Here is a 26,082-nt window from a genome sequence, read left to right on the forward strand (position 1 = left end):
GCTCGCCCAGCTCTGACTCCTCAGTTTGGTTCAGGATTTAAACCCAGGAATTTGGGGTGTGTGGGTTCAGGGGGTGAAGGTTTATTACTGCTTGGGATGTGATGAAAGGCACTGGGAAAATAGGAACAGGGTCTGATCAACAGCAGCAAGGGAGTATTAGGCAAAATGTGTCTGGTGAGGCACAAATAGTGGAAGGATTTGTCCCAGGATACCACTGCAGTATGGAGGGGAAAATGGGCAGGCTTTGATGATTTTGCTGTAGCAATGATGCTGGCTGTGCTTGGTCCCATTACAGCTCTTCTGGAGGGGATTACCAGAGGGAGGGTGTTCCTTCCTCTATCCAAACAGAAACAGCTTCACTTTCATCTCAGAGCACTCAGCTTTCTAAAGGCATTAGAGAAGTTTCCCAGCCAAAATCTCCTAAAGAAGCTGAGGTGCAATGGGACAAGAGAAAAGATCCTCCAGTGGATTGCTAAAAGATAGGAAACAAATATGGGAGGGGGAAATGCTGGGCTGTGCACAAGGGAGAAGATTATTGTGTCCCACATGGATCTCTCTTGTTCAGCATATTCCTAAATCATCTGGAAAATGGTGTGAGCAACGAGGTGAAAATGTCAAAATTCAACATTTTAAAAATGCAATAAAGACCTTCAGCTGAGCTGAATAATCCCTCAATGGATTTTTCATTCACAAACACTTTTATATTTAAACTGTTCACTCCAGTATTTGAAGTCTACTTTTAACGTGGGAGAATATTTCTTCCCCAGATCCATTTCTTCCCATTTACTAGGTTTGCTGAAGAAATAGTCAAATTTTGATGGTGATTACAAAAGCCACTTGCCAATCTTCTCCACCTTCCTGAAGAACTACATTTGTGTCTTACCTCTTATTCACATTTTTGCCCTTTCACTGACTGTCTCCAAGATTGTAAAGAGCTCATGCTGCAAAATCTTGATTCTTGTTGTTTGTCCAAGTAGATCAATGAGAGAAACTTTCCTGGAGTGACTTTATTACAGTTGTCATCACCTTATCTGTGTCAAACAAGCAGATTTTCAAAAGGTGAACACAGTGAAAGAACTGGATGCGAATTGTTAAAATTTGTCTTGCCTGTAGTGCTTTATACATATTTGTTGACTCCCATGTTTTAACACACCAAAAAAATAAAAACAAAAAACATTATGACAACCCCAGTTGTCCCAGATGATTCTTATCTCCATATTTTATTCTTATTTATTTATTTATTCTTATTTTATTCTTATTTATTTATTCTTATTTATTCTTATCTCCATGTTTTAAGGTGGAGAGGGACTGGGGAATGCATCTGATCTGACCTAGTACAGTGCAGGGCAATGAGTGGTGCCCCACAATTTTTGTATCAAAGATTCCTCCTCCTCCTCCTGTGAGTGAATGATGCTATCCCAGGAGCCATGGCTGAACAGCAGGCTCTCTCTTGAAGTACATCCAATCATAAATTAAGCACTCTGAATCTAAACCTTATTTTCAGCTAAAAGGCATTGATATAGTGATGGAGTCCAAGAAATGCCTACAAATTCTTCTGTGGCCAGGTGACATTGGAAACTAATATTTATTGGATAGTCCATAGTAATCCTATGCTCCTTTAAACTTCCAGTTTTTGAGATAAACCTTCCTTCTTCTCCCTTTCAGTCCAGAGAAAACGTTAATCAGGCTTTCTTTGCCTTCTGACCCTCTACTTCACCATGGTCTGCTCCAAGATCTTGATCAAGAGATCTGTGTGGAGCTGTTTTAGAAACACATCTGCAGCTCACATCTCACAAAGCCATCACATGGAAACCAGACCCTGCTTCTTGGTGGGTGAAAAGATTGGACAATGTGTCTTTAAATCTTTCATCCATCACTTTGCTTTTCCTTCTACAAAGAGCAAAGAACATCTTGAGTAGAAATCACACCTGCAATACACATAAGACTCTACAGTACACTGAAAATTCCAGCAGTGCTGTACAAACAAGGACTGAATCATGCGAGATTATGGTTTTGAAAAAGAGAAATTCATCCTTCTGTTCAACAAAAGTGCAACTTGGTCATCATAAACTCAATTTATGATCACTATTACTGCCTCCTACCATGTTTTTCATTTCTAGATTATTCAAATGAGAAGACACAGATATACACATGCAGGAAACAATCCCCTGAAACCTATACAAAAGTTAAATTTTAAATGAGAAAGGTCAAACAAGTTCAGATGGAGCAAAAGTGGTGCTCAGTTAATTTCCACACCCCCTACCCTTGCCACAGTACCTGGGCACATTTACATTTATTCCTTCTGACAGATTCCCGTGAGGCAGGAAATTGGTTTTATCTGTGGCAAAGCAGGCTAAAGGATTTGTGCATGGTCACACAATGAATCTATAAGGAAAAAGGGATTTGGGCAGAAGTTTTCTCAGTTGCAAAAAGCACTCTAAGCCTTGGACTCTGAATCTATTTCAAACAAAGGTATATAAGCTTAGCCACCCTTATTTTCTCAGTTAGAAGTTAGTTCTGAGACCCTTAATGAGCTGTATAAATCAGCATTTTTCTAGAACTTAATGCAGAAAGACCTGAGCCTACTCTTTTAAACCCACGGAGCTAAATCTCCCAGAATACATACATACACCTCTGACTATTTTTTCATCTCATAAAGCAGATATGTTTGAGCCATACATAAAGAAAATACAATGGAATATCCTGAAGATAATACAGTGGAGAATCCTTTCTCTGCAAGAAATGAACAATGTAGCTGGACAAGGATTTTTCTGCTTTCAAACTCTTTTCAGTAGGAAAATGCTTTTCATCAGTTAGAAGTATAGATAGAATGTGTGTCTTCCTCACAGAGTTTCATTTTTCCTTCTTTCAAGAACAGTTATGTTTTTGTAAAGACAGAAGTGGTGTTCGCTGCGGTTTGGGAGAGGTGAGGGGAGAAGTTCCGCTATGTTTACCCAAAACTGAAAGTGTTTTCTGTTGAAAAGAGTGTCCTGGATCTTTGTGAAGGATTCAGTGCTCCCCTCACCCCCAGTGTCCTCCCTGAATGCAGCTGCCATCACAGCACTGCCCTGCAATCATCAAACCCTGCAAGAAAGATCCTGAGCTGTCAGAGAGTGCCAGGGAGGGACATGGAGGTGGTGAAGAGTCCACACAAGGAACAGCTGAGGTTTTCAGTCTACTGAAGAGCTGATATTTGGGAGAAAAATGTTCTCTGAACACTTGTAGTGGCAGCCAGTGCCATCTCACTACTCAGCAGTGTTATAATGTCACAGAGCCACAGGCTTAAGGGACCTCAGAAGGTCACTGGTCCAACCTCCTGCTGAAATCAAAGATGAAGACTGCATCATCCCTTTGGGCAACCTCTCCAGTTTTTAACTGTCCTCATGGAGAAATGTTCCTCCCCACTTGTGATCTGAACCAGTGTTGTTCCAGTTTATAGGAGGAATTCTGTGAGCCCATTAATAAGCAGACTGTAACAGGGTGAGGCCCCTCACCCCAGACCTTCTGAAAGCAGTCCAGCTGTGTTTGTTGTCCCTGTGATTGTCCTCCCATCTGGGCTGCAACATCAGAACTGAACTCAAGCACATTGTGAGCCTGTCCAAAACTACAGTGGGGGTATGGGGCAGTCACTTCCCTACAGGGTGATCAGGTGGGTCACACATAACTCAGCCTTGGTCGATCCACATTGTTGTCAGCCACTGTATGTGGCCATCATGTCCCCAGAAATGTCCTCCTAGAGGTCTCACTCCATGATTTTCCCATTGATCCCAACCAAGGTGATCAGTTTCTTAGACCATTCTCTGAGAAAATTTTCACGTGGTTTCAGAATTAAATCTTGTGAAGAGAATGGTTTAGATTGGAAGGCATCTCAAAGCTCATCCAGTTCTACCCCCTGCCCCTTTCACTAGACCAGATTTCTTCAAGCCCCCATCCAACCTGGCCTTGGACACTTCCAGGGATGAGGCAGCTGCCCCAGAATTTCTGGGCAACCTCTTCCATCAAGGGATAAGTTGTAGGGATGCTGTAATGATTTAGTAAAGCCTGGCAACGCTCTTTCCCTTACAAGAGCAGCATCCCCTTCTGTTGGATTTACTCTCTCCACAAAAAGCCAGTTTTCTTAAGTAAACCAAAGTGATAAGGAGCAGATAGGGAAAAAGATTGCCTTAGAAGGGAAGATAGATGGAAAACCCAAAGGCTGCCTTGGGTCTAACCTGGCCTTTCACATCTTGTTCCTAAGAGGTTTGTGAAATCTGGAGGCCAGATGGGCAAGCACACCTATGAGCCTTGCTCAGAGGAGTCCCTCTGCTCAAAACACTCTCTCTTCATCCAAGTTTGCAGTTGAAAAGAGCCGCTCACTAATTGCAGTAATCGTCTCAAACACTTTTTAATTGCATATGCCAGCGCACCAGAAATTTTGAGTCATTTTTTCTTTGCCCTCCAAGGACGCTTTTTTGACCACTCCAAAAGTGTCAAATACAGATATAAATATCAGGAAGGAGCCCTGAAGCACTGCAGAACCTCTGCAGTTTATCTTAGAGACATGCAGCAGCTTCCTGACAGCTTGGCTTCTACTTCAATTTTCTTTCTCCCTACGCCAGGCACCATATGCTGACTGTTACACTGAAATGACACTTAACCCTCCAGCCTGCAACAGAGAGGCTATATTTAAATTCAACTGTTAGGTGAAAGTGTGTTTTAGAAAAACCTCCAGGAAGCTGCATCCAGATGGTTACAGGGAAGAATCTATATCTAGGGATTTGGGGGAGGATAACAGGTTACAGCAGCATCACTTGTGAAGCTGTGGCTATATAGTGATATTCCCTTTCCTTTCAGGTAGCACTAAAACCATTGCATAATGCAGTGTTTGGCATTCATCAGCTTGACTGTTTGGAAGCAAGAAAATTTTAATAAACTTGGTTTCTCTGGGATTTTCTCTAACTATTTCTCTCTGTGTGTTATCAGTCTCAACTTCTTACTTGAAGTTAACCTAACAAAGTAAATAGAAATGTTAATACATTTATTTTGTCAGTATTACTTTACTTTCAAATGGCAGAAAGACATGGAGGAAAGCTGTATAACTGTTGGAATTACCAGCACTGAATATTTGACATTCTGAATTAGATCATCCCCAGCATCTTAGCCTGTTCCATAAAGGGAGAGATGGCAGTCAGGGAGCTGATTCTGTTTTCCAGATTTCCAAAGGAAATGTCAGTCCTGACAGTACCTAAAGCAGTTCAACAAAGCTGTGACATTGGCACAATTTTTGACTTCAGTTTTTTGGAGGAAATGCTTTAGAGTACCCGAGGGTATTTATTAATTATATGGAATAGTTCTTTACTCTGGCTAATAACCCACTGCTAATAACCCACTGATTGAGAACAGGTGAACATGCAAATATCCACAGGCTGATCATGCACTCTTTAGATAAGGGCAACATCTGAGCTCCAGCCTCTGATGTGACACCATATATTTACATTCTACATGTGTTTTTTGAAGCAAACAGATGAGTAAGCTCACATTTCATTGCTTGGACTCAGATATTTACTAGTTCTTATCTGTGTTACAGTCTCACAAACCCTGAGTTCTACAGCACTTCACTCTAAGTAAATAAAAATGGAGCCATATCTCTACAAGGCCTTTTAAAAATAAACTGTCCAATTAAGAAATGACACCTAAATTATTTTTACTTTTAATCCAATAACCAACCACCCATGCCCTGCAATGAGGAATTTTTATCCAATTACACAAAACCACCCAAACCCATGGAGAAGGAGAAGAAGGTGGTGAAGAGGAACGACCAGCCTCTGCCCTGAAACCTCCATCTTGCTTTTTATATATTACTATATTCTAAAACCTTAAACTCTAAATTTTCCATCATGTGGTATTACACACCTCTATTTAAACTACACACCCATAATCCCAAATTATCATTCAATTATAATCCCAAATATCATTCCATTTTGGAAGCCTTCTCCACGGCCTCAGGTCAAACACAGTTTTCTCTTGGGGATCAGTGCCTGTCAGCACAGAAAGTCTCAAATTCTCAGCAACCAGGGTTCTAACATTTCATCTGGCTGTTGATGTTATCATAGTGATTGCATGAAGCCATTAGTCTAAATTCATGTAAAACATCCCTCAAAACTGGTTCTCTTCAAACCCCTCTGCACACACAAACATGATGTTAATACTTGCATACATGCTTACTACAAAGGGTATTCAGGAATATTTTGGGTATTCAGCTAATTTCAGAGAAGTCCAGAACTTTCTTACATTTATTCCAAGGACACAGTAACAGTAAATATGAAAACAGGATGCTCTCAAAGCCCACCTAAAGCTTCCTGTGAAGGGAGGATGATGGAAAGCTGTATGTATGTGTATGCAGATACACACACGTATACATTCCAACTAGCAAATGAATTTCAGAACAAGTACATTATAGAATATTGTGATTAGGAAGCTGTCAGTATGCTTCTCACAGAGAAAACCATGAAAGCTTGTCAATAAACACTGAAATAACACTGAAAAAACATCTTTTTCAAGATAAACTTTATCTTGAAAAAATAAATTTACACCTCTAAAGCTTGATTGAATTGACCAACATTTCTGTTTGACTTGGTTAGTCCCCAGCACAGCACCAATCTCACACAAATCAAACAAACCTACTGTTTGTCCTCACACTTTCTTAGCAGAAGTCTGGGGCACCTCAGTTCTGCTCTTCCCAAAATATCTGACCTGCAAAATTCAGTGTAAGAAAGCTCAAGATCGATCTTTTAGGATTGGTCTCAGCTAATGAGTCATGGCTTGTTGGCAGAGCTCACATTGGCCTTTCAAGACACATCCTGTGCAGAGGAGGACAGGTTTCCTTGGATCTGCTCATGCTCCAGTGTCAGGAACCCAAAAATCTGCCATTTCTGCACCCAGTTATTTAGCTGTGCTGCAAATGTTTCTCTAATCTAATTTACAAATTAGTATCCAAGTAAGAAATAGCCCAGCTCATTTTCATTCAGCATAAGAGTGGACATTGACTTTTTAGTGACAATTACAGCCAATCAGAAGAAGAAAAATATATCATATGAGGGACTTTTACTGTGAGACCTCCAATCAGGCTCCCCACAGTGCCCTCTACAACTAACACAGCTGAATCCAGCTCTGGAACCCATCTGGCAAAACTCAAAGCCTAAACAATCCCCATCTGAGCACATATTCACCCTCATATATAGGAAAAATTGTTACACTGCCTTTTAGCTGTCATTTTTCTTGGGGGGGTTTTAATCCCTCTTTTCCACGTGGTGATTTCTTCTAAAAAATAGAAAGTAAAGTAAAAGTAGAACAAGAGGTATATTACTTTCAATTAGATCATTCATCTGTAAATTTTCACTCATTTCTTTTTAAGAACCTCAGAATTTCCCTGCCCTATATCAATGCTGTTGCTCTGCAAACTCCTTGCCTGCTCCCTAATCATCAAATCCACAGTACTTTGTCACCTCCTGTAAGTAATTCAGTCCCATGTATTCAACTCCTCTAATTCACAAAATCCTCAAGGATTCCTCCTGTCAGACTGAGATTTTTTTTCCTTTTCTTGTTACAGCCTCCCATCATTATTCATTTTGTTCCCCTTTTGTTCTCTGTCCCAAAGTTTTTGCAGTCAAGATCTGAACCTACCAAACCAAACCAGGAGGTAAAATCTTGTTAAACACATCAACTATTCACCCAAATTTCCACTAATGCCAGTGGAACTATCCTAGTTAATGTGAAACTTAGAAACCATCTTCTTCAGCACAGCAATTACTCTCCTTAGGTACCTAAATAAACAAATGTCACACCCAGGTCGGAAGTCTTTTGAAAATCTGAGGTTCTTTTGAAAATCTGTTTCTGAATGCTAATGCTAAGCTGTATGGAAAATGTCAGTGATTGACTAGTGGGAAAAAAAAAATAGTACTCAAACAGCATATTTAATTGATATGGCATTAGCCTCAATGACATTCAGAGAACATCAAAGACAGAACATATCTGTATCATGAGGAATACGAAGCAAAAATGGAACTTCAGCAGAATGACCAAATTTAATTCAATGAGCAACAATAGTTAGGATAACAAAATATGCTATGCAGTAAGTTTACTCATCCTCTTAACTTTATTTGTGCAGCCTGAAATTGGATTCCATAGAAATGCAAAGTTTTACAGATTGCTGAGATCTGAACCTTTATCTTTCCTTGCAGGCTATTTGTATTAATCTACTTTTCTTTGAAGCACAGAGCTATTAAACTGTTAAAGCTCATTTAAAATGTGGCTGCATTTCTATCAATGGACCCAGATAGCTGAATTATAGATTTTAATTATGCTTTTTATACTTTGGGCATGCATACTTAGAAATATTTGCAACAAAAATATGCAATTAAAGAGCTTTTATTGCTGCTGATTGGTGAATTGTATCTATATTGACAGCAAGAGGTGGCTTAGCATATAGGAGAAATTACATGGGCCACTTTCTATTAGTGACTAATACAAAAACCAGAGCCAGCTTTGTTCCCTTACCTTTATTAGTACTTTACCATGAAATCAAAGCATGTGCAAATGTAAAATGCCATGTGCTTTAGCAGTGATATACAAGAATATTTCCCACTTGAGTAGCACCCATCCTACAAAACCAGTTAAATGCATAACTGGAAAATCAGAATTTATGCTATGCATCTGACACATCTGACTAACTTCTCCAGTTCAGCCAAAGCAGAACTGGACAGTTTCCATCCTGTAATATTCAATCACTTTTCCCATTGCAAACTGCAACTGTGGGATGGCCATAACACAGGGGAAAATTAAAATAAAACATAATTAAAAAAGAAAAGTAGGAACAAGCACTGCAGTAAAATGGCAAAGGTGAACTCCATTTGCTTTACAGATAGCAAGCAATGTGATTTGAAATTTAAAAAATCATCTTGTACCATCAAATACACCTGGCACCAGAGTGGAAAGAGATACAGAATAAACCTAATCCTTTCACAAATAACACCACCCTGACAAAACCTACACAGCATGACATGAGCACCTTAGGAAAAAAATGACAAAAAGGAGGTGTTTATTATAATGGACAATTATTTTCTTCCAGAAATTTAATTTGTTCATTTAAGCTCATGGCTGAAAACAGAAATTACTACAAACTGCTTCAGAGGGAGCACAGTGTGTGTGTGTGTAACATCCTCTCTGGCTCAAGACTGGCTCCAAAATCAGCACACATGTATTCACACATATTCTCAAAGTTGTATTTCTTTTAAGTAAATAATTATCTAAATTACTTCAGTGAAAACGATGCTTTAAAATTTTATTTGATATTAAAAAGGTGTTCAACCAACCTGGGAATACCCAAGAGAAACCATATAACCATGGCTCAGAGGGGGGGCTCAGAGACCTTGGCATGGAGTCAAAAACCCCTGTGCCTTTGATTTTAGCCCATGGAAACAATCACCAACTTTGTGTGAGGATTTACAAGGCACAAGAGTTTGAGTAGAACGATAATTAATATGTCACAGGGTGAAAAAGTAGAATTTTGGGGATTTAGAATGGGGCTTCAAGAGGCAAAATGGAGCAATCTGGGCATGTCCTGTCCTTCTTCTTCTTCTTCTTGTTCTCCATCTTCTGCTGTGATGGTGACACTTTTGGATTGGTTTAGAGCAGACAGACTGTCTAACATAGGTGAGAGGTATTGGGAAGTTATTGTAAATAAAGTACACATAGTTCTTAGTATAAAAAGCCAACACCACCCCAAGGGCAGTCACTGTGCCACAACCCAACCTGCTGGACAGATCTCAGCAGGGCAGAGAAAGAATGGAACAGATAAGAGAAAATAAACAACCTTAAAAAGCAAAACCAACGAATCTCAACTTCTTCAGTTGTGGAGCTAAGAAAAAAGACTTTCTGATACCTTGGGGGCCATCTTAACCACAGAAACCCAAGACCCAACATTTTTCTACTGCACTTAGTAATAGCTGAGCTCATGAAAAGTAAATGTACAGTCCTTGAACACCCTGGTTGTGAAGGCTTCTGCCTTCTGCCTGTGAGGAGCATGACTGTTCCTCATTTCACAGCATGGGAATTAAATCTCCATAGTACTGTTCCAAACTCCACCATTTGCTATCAGTGAGAAAAACATCATCACTCTTTATATTAGAAAGGAGTTAAATAAATCCCAAATCCTAATCCTTTTGCTGGATTAGTCTCAGCATCAAGTCCACAGTGGACACATTTATACTTTTATATATTTCCCTCTGTATGCCTGTCAACTTACAATGGAGATCAACATACCATTTCATGCTAGTCTAGACCCAGAAATTTCTGTAGTTTGTCAGTTCAGCCCCCCTGCTTTAACTAGAAGTGGATTACTTCATCTGAGACAGAGAGTTTAATACCCCACAAGACTAATTCACAGGTCATGTCATTTTTGCATAATGTTATTACAGAGATAGAATGATGCCTGATTGTCAAGACCTGGTTACAGCCAAAGGGTAAATAACACAAGTGTTTTTGCCTGGGGCATTTGTAATATGAAGTCATTCATTTCACTGCTTTCTTACTTTTCAGCATTGACTAAAAGGGATTACCAAACCTTGTGGCAGGATAATTTAATTCAGCAAGCAGAAAACATAGGGGCTGTTTTGATTCTGTGGTTTATGTTGCAGGGCACCTTCCAGATCATTTTGCTAAGATTGAACAGGTGAGATATTCAGTGATATGTCTCATGAAATTATTAACTGTGGAGAACTATATTGATTAGTAGTAAATATGCAGAGGAAAACTGCTGATGTTGCCTAAATAATGAAAGCCACCCAGCATCTTGCATTCTTTCTGACAATCATAAAAATCACATGATGCTTTGGGTTAGAAAACCTTTAAAGCTCGTCCACTTCCAACCCCCTGCCATGGGCAGGAACACCTTCCACTATCCCAGGTTGCTCCAAGCCCTGTTCAATCTAACCTTGGACATCTCCAGGGATCCACCCACAGCTTACCTGCAGTTCAGACAGAGCTGTCAGCCACAAATTTGTTTGGTAATGTGATGGTGGACCTTTCTTCCACCCTACCCTCTCTCAAAAATTCTGTTCCCTGACTAAATTTGGAAATATTACCAAGTTTACTTAACTAAAACTGACCTTTGCCTATTGTTTTAGTCCAGTCACTGTGACAGAACTAATTCTTCTGAAGCCTGATGCATATCAGCCTTACATGGGAATTTCCAAAGATTTAAGCTGAGACAGAAACAGGAATCCCATGACCTCAGTTTTTGTGGTGCAGAAACTTGCCAAGTCCCACTTTGTTTTAGCAAAAACACTACACAAATACTGCTTTATTGCTGTCAACAACCATATAACATCTTGCAGCCCCACTCATGGTTTGGAATTCTCATGGTTTAACAGGAGAAATAGAGTGAAATAAGTGTGACTTATAGATTGTATATCTAATTTTGTCTCCCCATAAATACAGAATTGGTACATGAAGACATTTTTAAAAGTAGAAGTACAATTCTTTTACTTTCATTTTAATGTCCTATTTCACAACCTTTTAAGTTTAAAAGTTCTTGTTAATTATCTCTAAATTCCAATGAATTACTATGGTTAAAATTTCTTTTTAAGTGATTCATATTTTACCAATCTCATAGAATGGGAAAATGACCACCACTTAAAAAAAAATTGAGCAACAATTTAAACAACTGTTTGGTTGTTTATTTGGGGTTTTTTTGATTGTTTTTGTCTCTCTGAAAGAACAAGTGTCAGGGAGTTTGACGCATTACATTGATTTCTAAGACTCCTTCATGGTTTGGGTGCCAAGGAAACACATACCCAAGTCACACAGAACTGCTACTTCAGAATGTGTAAACGAGCACACATTTGTGCTCACCCAGGCCAAGGAGTCAGCAGTAAAAATAGATATAACCATTACTTCATCAGGCAGAATCCTAGATAAACAGATGTGCCTTTGAAGTCAACCACACAAGAAATAATTCTACTTAGAGGAATATCAAATTTTGAAGGCAACTACAATAAAAAGATCCTCCAGACACTGCACAAGGTGTGAAACAAAACAAAACAAAACAAAACAAAAATTATTATTATTTTTTTTTTAAGGGTAAAGGAACAAAGCAGTCCTAGCCACAGAGCTCAACAACAACTCCTTTCAGATTCTTTGAAAGTTTGGAGTTGTGCACCACCTCTAATATTTATCAAACATATATTGACAGCTCTTAACACCATCAACACCTGAGCACATGGTGAACCTGGAAATGAAGGCATAGGTGGAAAACCTACAACATATGAATTTCCCATGACATTACCACACAAGGAATCTATGGAAAGCTGAGATTTAAATTAAGGCCTTCAGTAGTGACATACACACCAAATTTTTTCTGTACCTTGTCAAGGCTAATTTCATTAACTGTATCCAGAATCATATGGAAAGACAGAGAAAAAATGGAGCAAAGTCATGGTAGCCCCTGTATGAAAAATAAGTTTCATGGTAATGAAAAGGAAAAAGAAGTTTCATGGTAATGTGTTTCAGTTACAGATTCTCAGAAGTCATCTATTACAGCCACAGCTAAATTTTAATGGATAAGTTTAAGGCATAATCTAGAGCTGACCAAAAGCAGGAGAAAATGCAGCAAGATGTGACAGAATGTTTCTGCCACAGCCATTTTAATACAAGGATCTAATCAGGAAAGATCTTTTGGCATTGCCAGGGTTACAAAGATTTTCTAGATATCTGATTCATGAGCAAATGTCCATAGCAAACTTCATTAATGCCATGGCCAAAGGCTCCTATTCAGACACCAGACTGCAGAGTATACAAGCTTTCCTTTCTAATCAACAGCATTCTTCTCTCTGCAAAAAGGTGAATCATTGAACTAATTTATTTTACTCACCTATATCTATCTTTATATTTATGCATGTATATATCCACATATCTCTATGTTCACATGCATACATGCACATGTACAGAAATGTATACTCCTGAATATATAAAAACACATGCATCCATATTCCCACTGATTCATTCTCACAATAATCACCAATATGTGGTGATTATAATCACCAATATGTGGCTCTAGACATCAGCAGATTAACAAGCACCACAGTCTACACATTTTTCACATATTCTAATTTATCAAGCCTGGTGATTTGCTACCAAAAGCATCTTTACAGAAACACAGAATCTGCCAATTTGGAGGATCTTCCAGTCCAGCTCTGGGCCCTGCACAGGACACCCCAACAATCCCACCCTGTCCTGGAGCTCTGGCAGCCTTGGGACTGCACCCATTCCCTGAGAAAACAGTTTGGTGCCTACCCACACTCTAGAGGGAGGAACTATTTCCTAATATCCAACCTAAACCTCCCCTGACACACCTTCAGGCCACTCCCACGGGTCCTGTCCCTGGCCATGAGAGACAAGAGATCAGTGTCCATCTCTCCTCTTCCTCTCACAGGGAAGTTGTAACTGCACTGAGGTCTCCCTGCAGTGATCCACACAAGGCTTCCCCCCAAAGGAAAGCCCTCCTTTACTGAAATCCACAAAGGTTACATCAACAGGCTTCCCTTGATTAGCCAGGTGGGTCACCTTGGCATGAAAGGAAATGAGGTTTGGTAAGCAGGACTTTCCCCTCGTGAAGCCACCAATGACTGTGTTGTCCACCAGGTGTTTTTCAGTATCTCCCAGGTATTTTTCAGTATCTCCATAATTTCACCAGGCCATGAAGGGAGGCTGGCAGACCTGCAGTTTCCAGGGTCCTCCTTCTTGTCCTTCTTGAATATCAGCGGAACACGTGCCAGATTTCAGGCAGCTGGGACCTCTCTGGATTCCCAAGGCTGCTCAAAAATCCTCATGAGAGATTTTGCAATGAAATCAGCAGCTCTTTGAGGATTCTTGGATGAAGCCCACCAGGCCCCATGGATTTGTAGGGATCCAACTGGAGCAGGAGATCGTTCACAAGTTCAGGATGGACTTGTTGATCATTCTCATCTCCTCCAGCTCACAGCAGTGAAACTCTCTGGGTCCATCACCATGTTGAAGACAGAAGAAAAGAAGGCATTAAACCCCTCCACCTTGTCTCTGTCCCAGTTTCTGAGCTGACCATCCTCATCCTGGCATGTGCCAATGGTATTTTTACTCTGCCATTTGCCATTACTGTATTTGAAAAAACTCTTTTAATTTTCCCCAACAGTTCTGGCAGCCTCAACTTCAGCTGAGCTTTGGCTGCACAGATTTTCTCCCCAAAATGGGGAGCAGCATCTCTGTATTCTCCCCACATCATCTGACTGCTTCCACACCTTCTTTTTAGCCTTATTTCCAAGAGAAGATCCCTGTTCAGCCAAGCAGGTCTTCTGCCCCATCTGATTTCCAGCATTTGGGAATTGCTGACCAGCAAAACTGACCAGTGCTGATGGGCTCCAGCACCTTTCAAACATTTTCCCAGGGAATCTTGCTCACTAGTCCCCTGATCAGCCCGAGGTTGCTCTCCTCATGGCCAGAACTAAGGTTTTTCTGGCATTTTTCCTCCTGCCACCAGAGATTTTAAACTCAACTACTCCGTGCTTGCTGTGGCCAAGACAGCTCCAACCTCCACTCTGCTCACAAAATCCCAGCTGCAGACAAGCAGCAGATCCAGGAGGGCATCTTTCCAAGCTGGCTCCCACAGGGCCACTTCCAAAAAGCTCCAAAAGTTCATCCAGGTGCTTTTAGGGTGCAGGTGGTGGTGTTTTAGGAGGCTCCACAACGACAGAAGGACTTTTGCCCACCTCATCACTTGTCTGGCCTCCTAGATCCAGAGCCTCGTGCCTGGTGCAGGAGGTGCCAGCCCTGCTTGTCAAATTCTGAGGAGCTGAGGAGGAGGAAGAGGAACTTTCTTCCTGTTGTGTGCAGGCACTTGCTTCCAGCCTTCATCTTCAACACCCTCTTGGCTTACAGGCTAGCCAAGACTAATTACCCTGCAGGGCTGTGAGCCCACCTGTTTCTCCACTACAAGGGAGGCCTGAGATTCCTCAGAGTCTTGAAACTGAAGGATCTCTGAAAATAATTGGTCTCTTGCTTGTTTGCTTTAATCCTGCATATTCTGTTTTAATCATGGAACTTATTAATTATTTTTAACATTTATTTCACATGGGGAAATACATGAAATGCAGACAAAATGCCACATTCTGTTTGTTAATGCAGGTTATCAGATTTCTTATGCTGTGTAAAGTTTAGCCATTATTATTATTATTATTATTATTATTATTATTATTATTATTATTATTATTATTATTATTATTATTATTATTATTATCCGTAGCCAGTATTTTTTGTAGACAGCTAAAGATGTAGTTAAAATAAAATACAATTAGATGGGACTTGATAATAAACCAATGTCTTTGTTTACTTTCTATTCTTAGAGCATATATATATATCAGGAAGTAAAGATGATATTGTATTTGAGTTCCTAGTAAAGCATCCAATCCAATCTATATTAGCTATAGTTCAAGAACTGTAAGGATGTAGTTCAGAATTAGCTGAAACACAAATATTTAGTTTAGATTAATCAATTGCATTTCCTCAGTACTCAGATTCTGCTTTTTTTCCTGAATATTTGGTAGTGTCTCTTCTGTTTTGATTTTTAATTATGTTACTCATAGAAGTCAAAACCTCTGTATGTGCTTTTCCCTTGAGAAATTAGCATTCACTCCTCAAAGCCAGATTCTATCTCTTGGACAGAATGGATGCATGTGAGACCTGCATACACAACTTCTAAATTGCTGGTGGGCTCTGCGTGTGCATTTTTCAGAGCTCTGTATATATCAAATTGTCTGGTCAGTAACAATATCTTCTGTTCTCAAGCTGCATAAATAAAGTAGAAATTGAGAGTATCAGAAGATGAATTGAGATACAGAGCCATTAATGACCTTAAGAACACTGTTATCCATAACAATCATATTGGGATTCTAGGCAGAATCGAGCAACAAGACATTATTTTGAAGTATTGCTTTTCTTCACAAGGGTCTCTGCTGGAATGAACCTGTAGCTACAAAAAAAAAAAAAAAAAAATTCACAACCAGCATAATGACTGTGAAAACCTGTAGAATCAATCAATCCAAGCTGCAAGACAAGTAAGATTTGGATTCAGAGATATTGACCACAACCTTAACTTAATGATAGTAGAAGAAAATGACAAAAATTTCTGGAGTGAGCGCATTCGGTGTCAGTTGTTCTTTTTCCTGCATGGAAAAGGCACAAATGCCCTTCTATACAAAGAATCACACACTCCAATCAATATCACTGGCTTTTTATACAGAGAAGGTTTCTGTGCTACTCAGTCATTTTTCTCTGTATAAGGTACAACATGCCACCCATATAGACTTAACATGTGGTCAAAAAGAAAAACCTGAAAGCCATTCTGTTTGTAGACAGCTACTGCCCCAGCAGTAAGAGAAAACAGCAACATGGGGGTTCAAACAAAAACACAGAGAATTTGTTTCAAGTGATAAAAGAATAAAATATTCCTTTTTTCTTCAGTAACTAAAAGAAACCTTGGTAATTGTTTTCTCCTTTATGAAAGTCATCAGCCTTTGATATCCTATACATCTTGAACATCACTGATAGTACCAGCAGGGATACTGAAACAAAAATGAAAAGGAAGGGCAATGAAAGAACAAAGACCAAACTAACGAAATGCCTTCAAAGAATTAATGAAAATGACCTGATTTCATGTGCAAAATCCTGTCAGACTATCCTGCTGACTGAAGAATGTATCTGTTATTAGTGTTAAACAGCTTTTACACTACTTCAGTGATTGCATGAAACCATTAAGTTACAGCCTCTATTATACTAATTTTTTTAGGGCAACTTAAATGATACATGAACTCACTAACTGAAATGATGACACACCATATTCTCTAAATAAATGTTCTTTGTTCTTGGGAAACGTATCAGTAGGAGGCTTGATCTAATAATTATCCTTAAATATTAGATTTTGAAAGAGAGTATAATATAGAAATAGATTATAATAGTGTTTACAAAAAATCAGATTTGCTCTTCTCCTTGCCATTTGAGTTTCTTTAAGATCTTTGATTAAATACACAGAACAAATAGGGAGAAATACAAAGAGAGGTTGTCAAAACACAGACTCCTGCAGTGTATTATGAAAAAAAGACATACAGAAGGCAATCTTGGCATCAATAGCCTCCTTTGTTGCCAAGCTGAAACACGCTCGTGTTCTTGTCAAGCTGACTCCTGAGAACACCCCTAATCCTGCTGGCACTGCCAGCACTGCTCCCCAGCACCCTGCCCAGTGCTGCTCCAGCTCACCAAGAGGAACTCCACCCTTCCTTTGAAGCCCAGGAGGGTGATACTGAGTGGAGTGAGGGGATATGGGGTAGGTCTGAGTGTGGTCCCTGGAAAAAAATCCTCGAGGCCTTTGGGTTCTGTAGAATTGGGCTCTCTGATCTATAACTTGTGGTACACTGAATGTTCTGCATGATCCTGTAGGGAGCCAGAATCACTTAAAAATACACTGTGCCTCCAGGGGCTATTGTGCTTCTCAGAGACCCACAAAATGGGTTGGGTCAGAGGGGACCTTAAACCCATCTTATTCCACCCCCTGCAATGGGCAGGGACACCTTCCACGATCCCAGGCTGCTCCAAACCCTGTCCAACCTGACCTGGGACACTTCCAGGGATGGGGCCTTTTTTCCAAGATCTTCAAATGTGGGCTGATATTGTGGATCAGTCTCAAAAATGAACTTGATTTCTCCTTTGCTCTTGAGTAAAAAGTGCTTTCCTTCCTTTTTGTTCTTGAGTAAAAAGTGCACATGACTTCTGTGCCACGCTGGCTCATAGATGTCAGGGAGCTGGAAAGACATTTTGGGAATCAGAGCTGCCTTCCTGCCTTCCTGTCCATCTCTGACCCCTCATTTCTGTCTGCCCTTTTCCTGGGCCACAAGAACCCACAAGATCTCAGGCTCTTTCATTATTGCCTGTGGAAATGTCATTTATCCATGCATGGCAGACCCCTTACACAGCTGGGATTGTGAGCACAGACCTAAACAAGTGTCCAGTCTTTATCTTCTGCACCTTTCATGTCTCTGATATCCATCTTAGAAGTCCCCTGATTGTCCCAGTGATATTGGGGATAGCCAAATCTTTGTGAGCCTCCAGTCTAGGGACCGGTCAATCCTTAAATATTCTGGCTAAACTAAACTAGGTTCTGGTTATAATTCACCTGAAAATATGTTCTAAACTTTTCTGTCATGTATGCATGGCTTCTCAGTTTAAATTTTCTCATCCTTTATTTCCACCTTTTCACAAGCACATACCCTCCAGAGAATCCCCTGGATAAAGATCAAGAAACTAACATAATATTGATATTATATAATATTGATAACAGGAATTGCTAATTGTAAAGCATCATGACCTGACGTGTTTTTAGGCTCTAAAATTAGACCAAAAATGCGTTCCTATGCAAGGAATTCGTGTTTGGAACAAAGGGATGGAAACTCAATGATTTTGGAGGACATTATCCAGGTATTTCTAGACCTGGAGATATGCTCATCTAAAGCTTTCATTTTGCTCAGGTATGTGCTTATTCAAGAAGTTTCACCACACCTAATTATTTAACTGGTGCCGTGTTTTTCTATGCCCAGCTAACTAGAATAAGAGAGGCTGTTGTACCACAATCCCAAAATTAAACTCATTGATGTTTTTCATATCCAGACATTCTTAAAAAATATGCTGGGCTACAAATATTATTTTTCTAGCAGAAATTTATCAACTCGCAATCCCAAAACCTCTCTTTGAGCTGCTCTTCCCTCTCACCAGCCTGTGAGCCCCTGAAATTATAAAGAGGACTTAGTGCATTCCCCATTCTAGCCTTTTGCAAACATTCTGGGAACAATGATTCATCTGATTTCTGCACATTTTATCCACCAAGCTGAATGGAATATTCCCTAAAGGAACCAATTACAACACAGACCAGAAGCTATTTACTGATAGAGCCAATTGCTGGAAAAGGCAGAGATTTCTGTTATTCCTGTTATTCCCATTAAAACACCTGTATTGAAACCCACTGTTGGAAGACCTTTGTTAGTTCTTCTCTGTGCTTTGAAATTCCAGATTAATCAGTTCAAATCAGCCTCAGGAAGAGCACAAGGAAATGTTATTCCAGACTGTAACTGGAGTGAAAATTGTGATTCAGGGCATATTGTGCACCTGCACAACTGAAGCCCCTAGGATTTTATTAACACTGTCTGTTGCATGTGTCAAGTCTGGTGAGAACTGTGGGCTAAAATATTTTGATAGGGAGTAAAAAAATGACAGAACCAACTAATGTTGTCCCTACTTAGGTTCACACCCAGGAGTTGAAACATAATAGTGAGTGTCTTGAGTCTTGCTCCCTTTGCCCTATGGATTCAGTCACCAGAGGATTCAGAACAAAGGAGAGGAACCCAATGTGTTCTTATCTTTAACTTGATAGCATTATTTTCAAATGCTTCTATTTTTGTAGCTGTTCATGAACACAATCACTTCTAAAACAACCTCTAAGGGAATCTTCTCAAGCCACATGAATACCATGCTGCCAAGGCCAGCTCACTGCTTCAAGAGATTCCTTTTTTTTACCTTTTGCAGAGTACTATTGGGCACTTGTTAGGTGTAGTTGTCCCAAAGGATGTCAATGATCACTAAAATTTCATCCACTTTTACCTGCATCACATCATAAAACCCTTTCCTCCTATTTGTATGATTGGGAAGGTTCTGTAACTTTGTGTGTCCCAGAATTTCTTCAATGATTAGGAACCTTTTCTAAAGAACCAACCTAAATTTATTCATAGCCAGTTTATACCAATTTGGTTTTGAGACAGTGATGGCTTTTGGTTTAGATTGCTCATCTTACTTTATAATATGTATTCTGTTGGCAGGAACTGCATCCTCTTTCAACTCTCTTTCCCCACCCCAACCCCCAAAATATTGTCAAGTATTTCCACCTTAAAAGAAAGAATGAGGCTCTTTCTTCCCCTGATTTTTCCCATCTGTTTCAGGTTTTAAATCATTTTGCTTCAACAAAACTCCACAGTATCCCTGAGGAGATTTCCTCAAGACCTTATTTGATAGGTTGAATACTTCCCTATCTCTGTAGAAATTACCTCTTCTGATACAATGTAAGTTCTTTGCATAATTTCCCAATCACTCTTTCCATCCTGGTAACCTCTCTGTCTCATTCTGTTTGGATTTAAATTCCATTGTCTGGGTAGCTGATTTACATAAGAGGCACAGCACTCCTTTTGTGTATTAAATAACAAATTATAAACTTGGTTTTCCTTGCCAAAATACTCATTGATGCTAACTGCAGGAGCCACCTTCCATGAGATATTGACACAGCATTCCCATGCTCTAGAGGTTTTCAGCAGCCATCCAGGTGCTTTCTTGGTGGTTTTCTTTGTAGATCAGTGATGAAGAATACCACCAAAATCTGTGGTAATTATAAAATTTCCTGCAGGAGGGTATTAGAGGGAATACAGCACTGCCATAATAATCCCATAATCAACACAACCAGCCCACAATTTCCAACTTATAACAATGTTGATAATACCAGTTGTATATTATTTAGTGTTCTGCAAGACCAGATTAAAATTTATTTCATATTTATTTGTCTCTTTCAGCTCTGTCCTGAATACTCCTGGCCTTGGAGAGAGCCAGCTTGTTTGCCCATGAACATAACTGAACCTTAATGTATAGAATAAAATATGGGTAGCAGATGATTTTTCTGCTGGTACATTCCCACAATTGATGCACTAGTTCGTTTTATCACATGGTTGTTTGATGCTACAAAAGCCAGGCACGGAGATAAGAAAAAGTGTGACTTTTGTGTTGAAAAAAATATGCTAAAGTTAAGACTTACTATTAAAAATTTGGCTCAGTTAATCAGTGTGTTCCTTGGTGCAAATCTTTGGCTTCATCCCAATAATTTATAACAGTTTCATGGTCAGGTGAACACTTGTTTACAGTGACCACAGGGTGTGGATACAAAGCAGTTGCTTTTTGCCTTATTGGCATGCAAACAGGGAGCTTGGCTTTAAGCTGGAAAAGGGCAAATTTAGATTGGATATTTTTCCCTGGGAGGGTGGGCAGACCCTGGCACAGGTTGCCCAGAGAAGCTGTGGCTGCCCCTGGATCCCTGGCAGTGTCCAAGGCCAGGCTGGATGGAGCTGGGAGCAGCCTGGGATTGTGGAAGGTGTCCCTGCCCATGGGAACTGAGTGATCTTTAAGGTCCTTTCCAACACAAACCATTCTGTGATTCCATGAAAACAGAAATGCTAGCACACAGTCCATAGAGTGATCGATTTTCTTGTTTTAGCCTAAAAGTTTGACTGCATGAATTTTAAATGGAAACAGGTTATGTAAAACAAGAACTGAAAAAGGTAAACCTACTGAGAATCATTAAAAAAAATTGCCATATGTGAAATTAAACTTTAAAATCAGTCTGTCTCCTGCCATGCAAGTGACAGAAATAAAAGAATTAACACAACATTGTTTTACTCAATAGCTTGAAAATAATGACAATGTATCCTTCAAGTAAATTCCATTTTAATATTCTTTGTTATTCTCTCTACTGGGTGCTTTTCCAATTTCTCTGTCCTATTATCTGATTTTAATAATTCTGTATCTTTCATGGGCCTGCAGTGCATGACCTTGACCCCATTCAAACCAGTGTCAAACAATGGCACAAGACAAAGGCCTTTGCACCTGTAACTTTGGTATTTACAGAAAAATGCATTACCTGGTATAACCAAGAGCAGAATAACATGCATTCTCTGCTTTTTTAATATGATTTTGATTAAAATAGAGAATGTTTTTAATGAGGGAATGAAATAAAATCTTGTGATATTACAGATTCCATCAAGACTTATTTTTTTTCCACATCATTACTGCCTCTCCTGAGACTGCAAATGGAGGGGAAATGAAAATATCATTCTAGTCACTGAATAATTGTTCCGCTGTTGGAAAGCAAAAATCAGACAGCAGTCTCATGCTGAAATCTCCTGCTACACACCTTGAACTATGACATGGAATATGTGCAACTCACTGCTGGCTTTATGTTATTTTTATTAAGGCTGTTTCATTTCTGCTGGTTGTAGACAAACAGTCCCAGTGTGAGGTTGTTCTTCCTGAGCTGGTTCCCATGGGCAGCAGGACTGGATGGGTTTTGGCAGAGAGACACAATTGGTCATCTCTTGTGTCAGCCTGGAGACACAGGAGGTGAGCTGCCACTGCTCAAAGCCACATTGGTTCTTCTGGAGCCAGCCCCTTTTAGAAGAGAGACATTCCTTTAGGTAGCCTGCAGCCACATTTGTGCCATTAAAAAAGAAAAGGGGTCTTCAGTCCTTTTCTGTCTGACCCCACCCTGCCAGGAAGGGTTCAGATGGGACACAATCACCCTACACATCTCACTCATCCTTCACCACATGGATTTTGAGCTGGAATGGTTTTAAAATGAAGGAAGAAGACTTCCCTTCATCCTGAACCTTTAAATTTCAGGTCTCAGGTGTGTGGTTCAAGGGCTGAAGAGCTCAGGGACTCTCTTAGCACCTTTCTCCCTGGTGAATTCCGCTGAGTCCCTGCAGGCAGGGGCTTTCCTCCTCCTTACCTCTCCCTTCAAATAAGGACCTGTCCCTGAGGGATCCTTTCCATTAGGTAAAAGACAGGTGAGGGAATGAACAGACAATTAGGCTCCCAGTCCTACAGCCTGGGAAAGCTCATAGAAAAGCAACAGGGATTAAATTTACAGTGTGTGGCTTCTAACAAGGTCACGGTGTTCTGCACTGCTCACTAATGGGACCATATTTTACAAGGAAACTTTACAACAAGATTTGTTTTTGGAGGGCTGAATCAAAAAAAGTACAGCTTGTGGTTCTTTTGACTTCCTGGAATAGGCAGAGAATGGAACTAAAGCTGAGAAACGTTTTCTGTGGGATTGTGTAAATTAAAGTCAATTGAAACCTATGCACAAACCCAAATAAATATTAGCAGTGTGATTACAGATCTGTGAAACTTAACAATGTTGCTGTAATGATGGCTGAGAGGAGGAAAATTCTCAAGGACCCGATTGTAAGAGCTCAAATGAAATACAATTCCATCTTTCATGTTTTAGCAAGATAATTTTGGTTCAGTTTTGACTAATACAGAATAATGGGAATAAAATATGCTGCCTCAGTCTCTGCATTATTGGCTTTACATTATTGGTCCTGACAGCTGGCTTTTAAAATGCAGTAAATATTGGGCAATGCTGTTCTGTTAAGACAAGCCACTTCATCAAGCATATTTCCAAATCACACTTTATTTTCAAAATGGGTTTAATTTCTCTGTAGATCGCGAAGGAGCCCACTGCAAAATTGACCTGAGACAGAGTGCCCTCTACTGCATGTACTTGGGAAAGGAAAATAAAGCCAATTCCTTAAAAATAAAACCTTTACATGCTCAGGTCAGCCTTTTTGTCACAGGCTACTGGACACTGAACTAAATATAATATACATTTAGGCATACATCACTCTTACCTTCTTCTAAGGGACGAGGAAATAGTATCCCAAAATAGGTATGACATTTGCACAATCTCTTCTGTGCTTTTCAGTGAAATCAGTGTGTGTTTTCCCATACCAACATGGTCTGTAATTAGGAGAGCTGAAAATCTGCCCTGCATTTCCCTGCTGCCCCACTTGCTTTTGGCTGCTGGAAGGAATCCATCACAATTTGAAGTAAAAAGTCTCTCTGCTTATAGATTTGTTTTCCCAGTCTTTAATCTCTCCTGGTCTCTCATTTGTCCTTCTGTCTATTTGCCATTAGGTCACTCATATTAGACTGAGCTCCTCTTTTCCTGCCCATGTCCTTGATAATATTGGATGCTACTGAGTTACACCCATTGCACATGATTGAGGAGATATTGCACCAGTGCTGTCCCAAAATAGAGACTTACAGGTTACAAACATATCATTGAAGCAATTCCACAGCAAAGCCCAAATCCTCAAGCAGACCTATACTTTTGAAGTCTTCCCCTGTTTTTTTCTTTTCTTTGGGCCAGCCTAATGCTGAGATTTGTGATGGACCAAACTCCTGCAACCTCTGTTAAAATTCACAGTGGCTCTTATCACTCGATTCCTCAGGGAAGAGAACACCCCTTTTCAAAGCAATGGCATAGATAAACATTAAATGTCATAAACTAACATTAAACATTTTGGAGTCACTTTTGAAACGCCCTCCTTTGTACCATGAAGTCTGTTCTGTCAGCAGTATATGCAGAGCCACAATTTCATTCTTAAAACCTCAGCTTAAGTCCTGATGAGAAAGCAATTGATGCATGGTCAAAGGTGATCCCTCTGCAACCAAAGGTGGTGTTTGAATCCCTAACACATTTTTGACCACATCACTAGGACAGAGCAGAGGTGGGTAATAAACAACAAAGTTTTTCAGAGCAACAGAATCAATTATCAAAAGTTCTTCAAACAAAACAGAAACAACACAAGCAGCATTCCCATAATACACAGCGGCCTTGCATATATTTCAGCAATGTATTTGGTGTCTATGGATTTGTTCCCACAACTGAACCTTTCCCTTAAAGGAAACCCTTATTGATAATTTACAACTACTGAGGATGGCATCTGTGTCATTGCTTTCCCTTTGCTTCATACCTGTAAATCTTGTATCTCGTGCTAAATCCCTGTCGACTTCTGTCCACAAAATCAGTGTATTCCTGTGAGCGATGGAAGGGTCCCTTATCAGAGAGGAGCCAGTCGAAGGGGCTTGTGGCATGCTGATCCGAGACAGCAGCAACTGCTAAAACCCAGCAATGAAGACTCAGTGCTATCCACTCCCATAGAGCCATCAGAGAGAACAATTCAGCACCAGCACTGCATCGCCATATCATGCTTCCACTGGGGACTTAGAGCCTTCATTCTCTTAGCTTTCCCTCAACACCTAGACAAAATACACAGTCAATTAGATAAGCACACACTAGGCATCCCTTGGAAGTAGAAACAAGTTCCCTTTCTTTCAGCTTAAAGAGATAGTGGCCTCTACTTTATTATATTTTACATTAGCATAAACCCCACTAGGCTAGTTAACAGTGGAGTGTTTCAGTACTTCAAATGCTGTGAAACTAATGTCTTCATTAACATCATCAGTGATAATATTTACTGTTGAAGGGAAACCTTCACAAATCATCAGGGGAGGGATTGTTGGGGTTTTTTTCCCATTCATGCTAGTCATTAATGAGAAATATGCAACATCAGATTCTTGTCTGTTAGCAGCAGTACCAAAACTCATTCAGCAATGTCTGTACATAATCGTGATGTACAGTAGGACAAAAATAATTCAGCAATATCTGTACATAATCATGATGTACAGTAGGACAAAAATCATGCAGCAATGTCTGTACATAATCATGATGTACAGTAATACAAAATCATTCAGCCATGTCTGTACGTAAGCTCACAGTTCACACATTGGACAGAAAACAGGTGAGATTCAGAAGACCCAGGCTGCTTTCTCTTTTAATGTCCTTGGGAAAATTGCCTTGTGGTTTGTCTTCACTGCAAAGTGTGGTTAACAGAGCCAAACCAGCATTCCTGGACAGGGTGGCTGCCCTGACCAAGAGCTCTGGAGCTGCCCACAGTGATGAGTTCATGTGGCTTTCACCAATTCCAGATGCTGAAATTTTGGGTATCCCTAGCAGCAGCATTTTCCTTTCAGTCCAAATCTCTCCAACTCAGTGGATCAGCCAGAAACACTTTTTTAAAGGTGCCTAAACAATTTTTTGTGTGCCCTGTCACAGATCAAGTATTGATTGCATCATGTAGGAACTCAGTGAAGACAAGCCACAGCTTTCCTCTGTACCTAGGACCCATACCCGTGGAGTGGGCTAATGTTTCTAATATCCTGCAGAGATTTCATTAACATCTATGCAAGACCATGAGGCTTTCAGAGATGACAAAGGTCATGTGGAATCCTGAATATATAGAAGCAATCAGTTCCAGTTTTCAGTCTAAGTTGAAACAGCACAGGATGAATTAAAATATATGAATGTGA

General features: G+C 39.9%; 1 protein-coding gene across 2 annotated transcripts in view; it reads right to left on the reverse strand.

Annotated features, from left to right (window-relative positions):
- The window catches only part of LOC311157050 (BMP/retinoic acid-inducible neural-specific protein 3), a gene marked incomplete at both ends in the record, with an annotated part of 176,623 nt that extends 151,701 nt beyond the window's left edge, over window positions 1-24,922 (reverse strand). Inside the window, one exon of one of the 2 annotated variants that reach the window (XM_084211425.1) lies at window positions 24,687-24,922. In XM_084211425.1, the coding sequence (XP_084067551.1) occupies window positions 24,687-24,922 (236 nt within the window). The remainder of the gene's footprint in view (window positions 1-24,686) is intronic. The other variant, XM_084211426.1, reaches the window with a different exon arrangement.
- Window positions 24,923-26,082: the final 1,160 nt, after the last annotated feature.

The sequence above is a fragment of the Fringilla coelebs genome (assembly GCF_963513975.1).
Source record: "Fringilla coelebs genome assembly, chromosome: 9".
Taxonomy (NCBI): domain Eukaryota; kingdom Metazoa; phylum Chordata; class Aves; order Passeriformes; family Fringillidae; genus Fringilla; species Fringilla coelebs.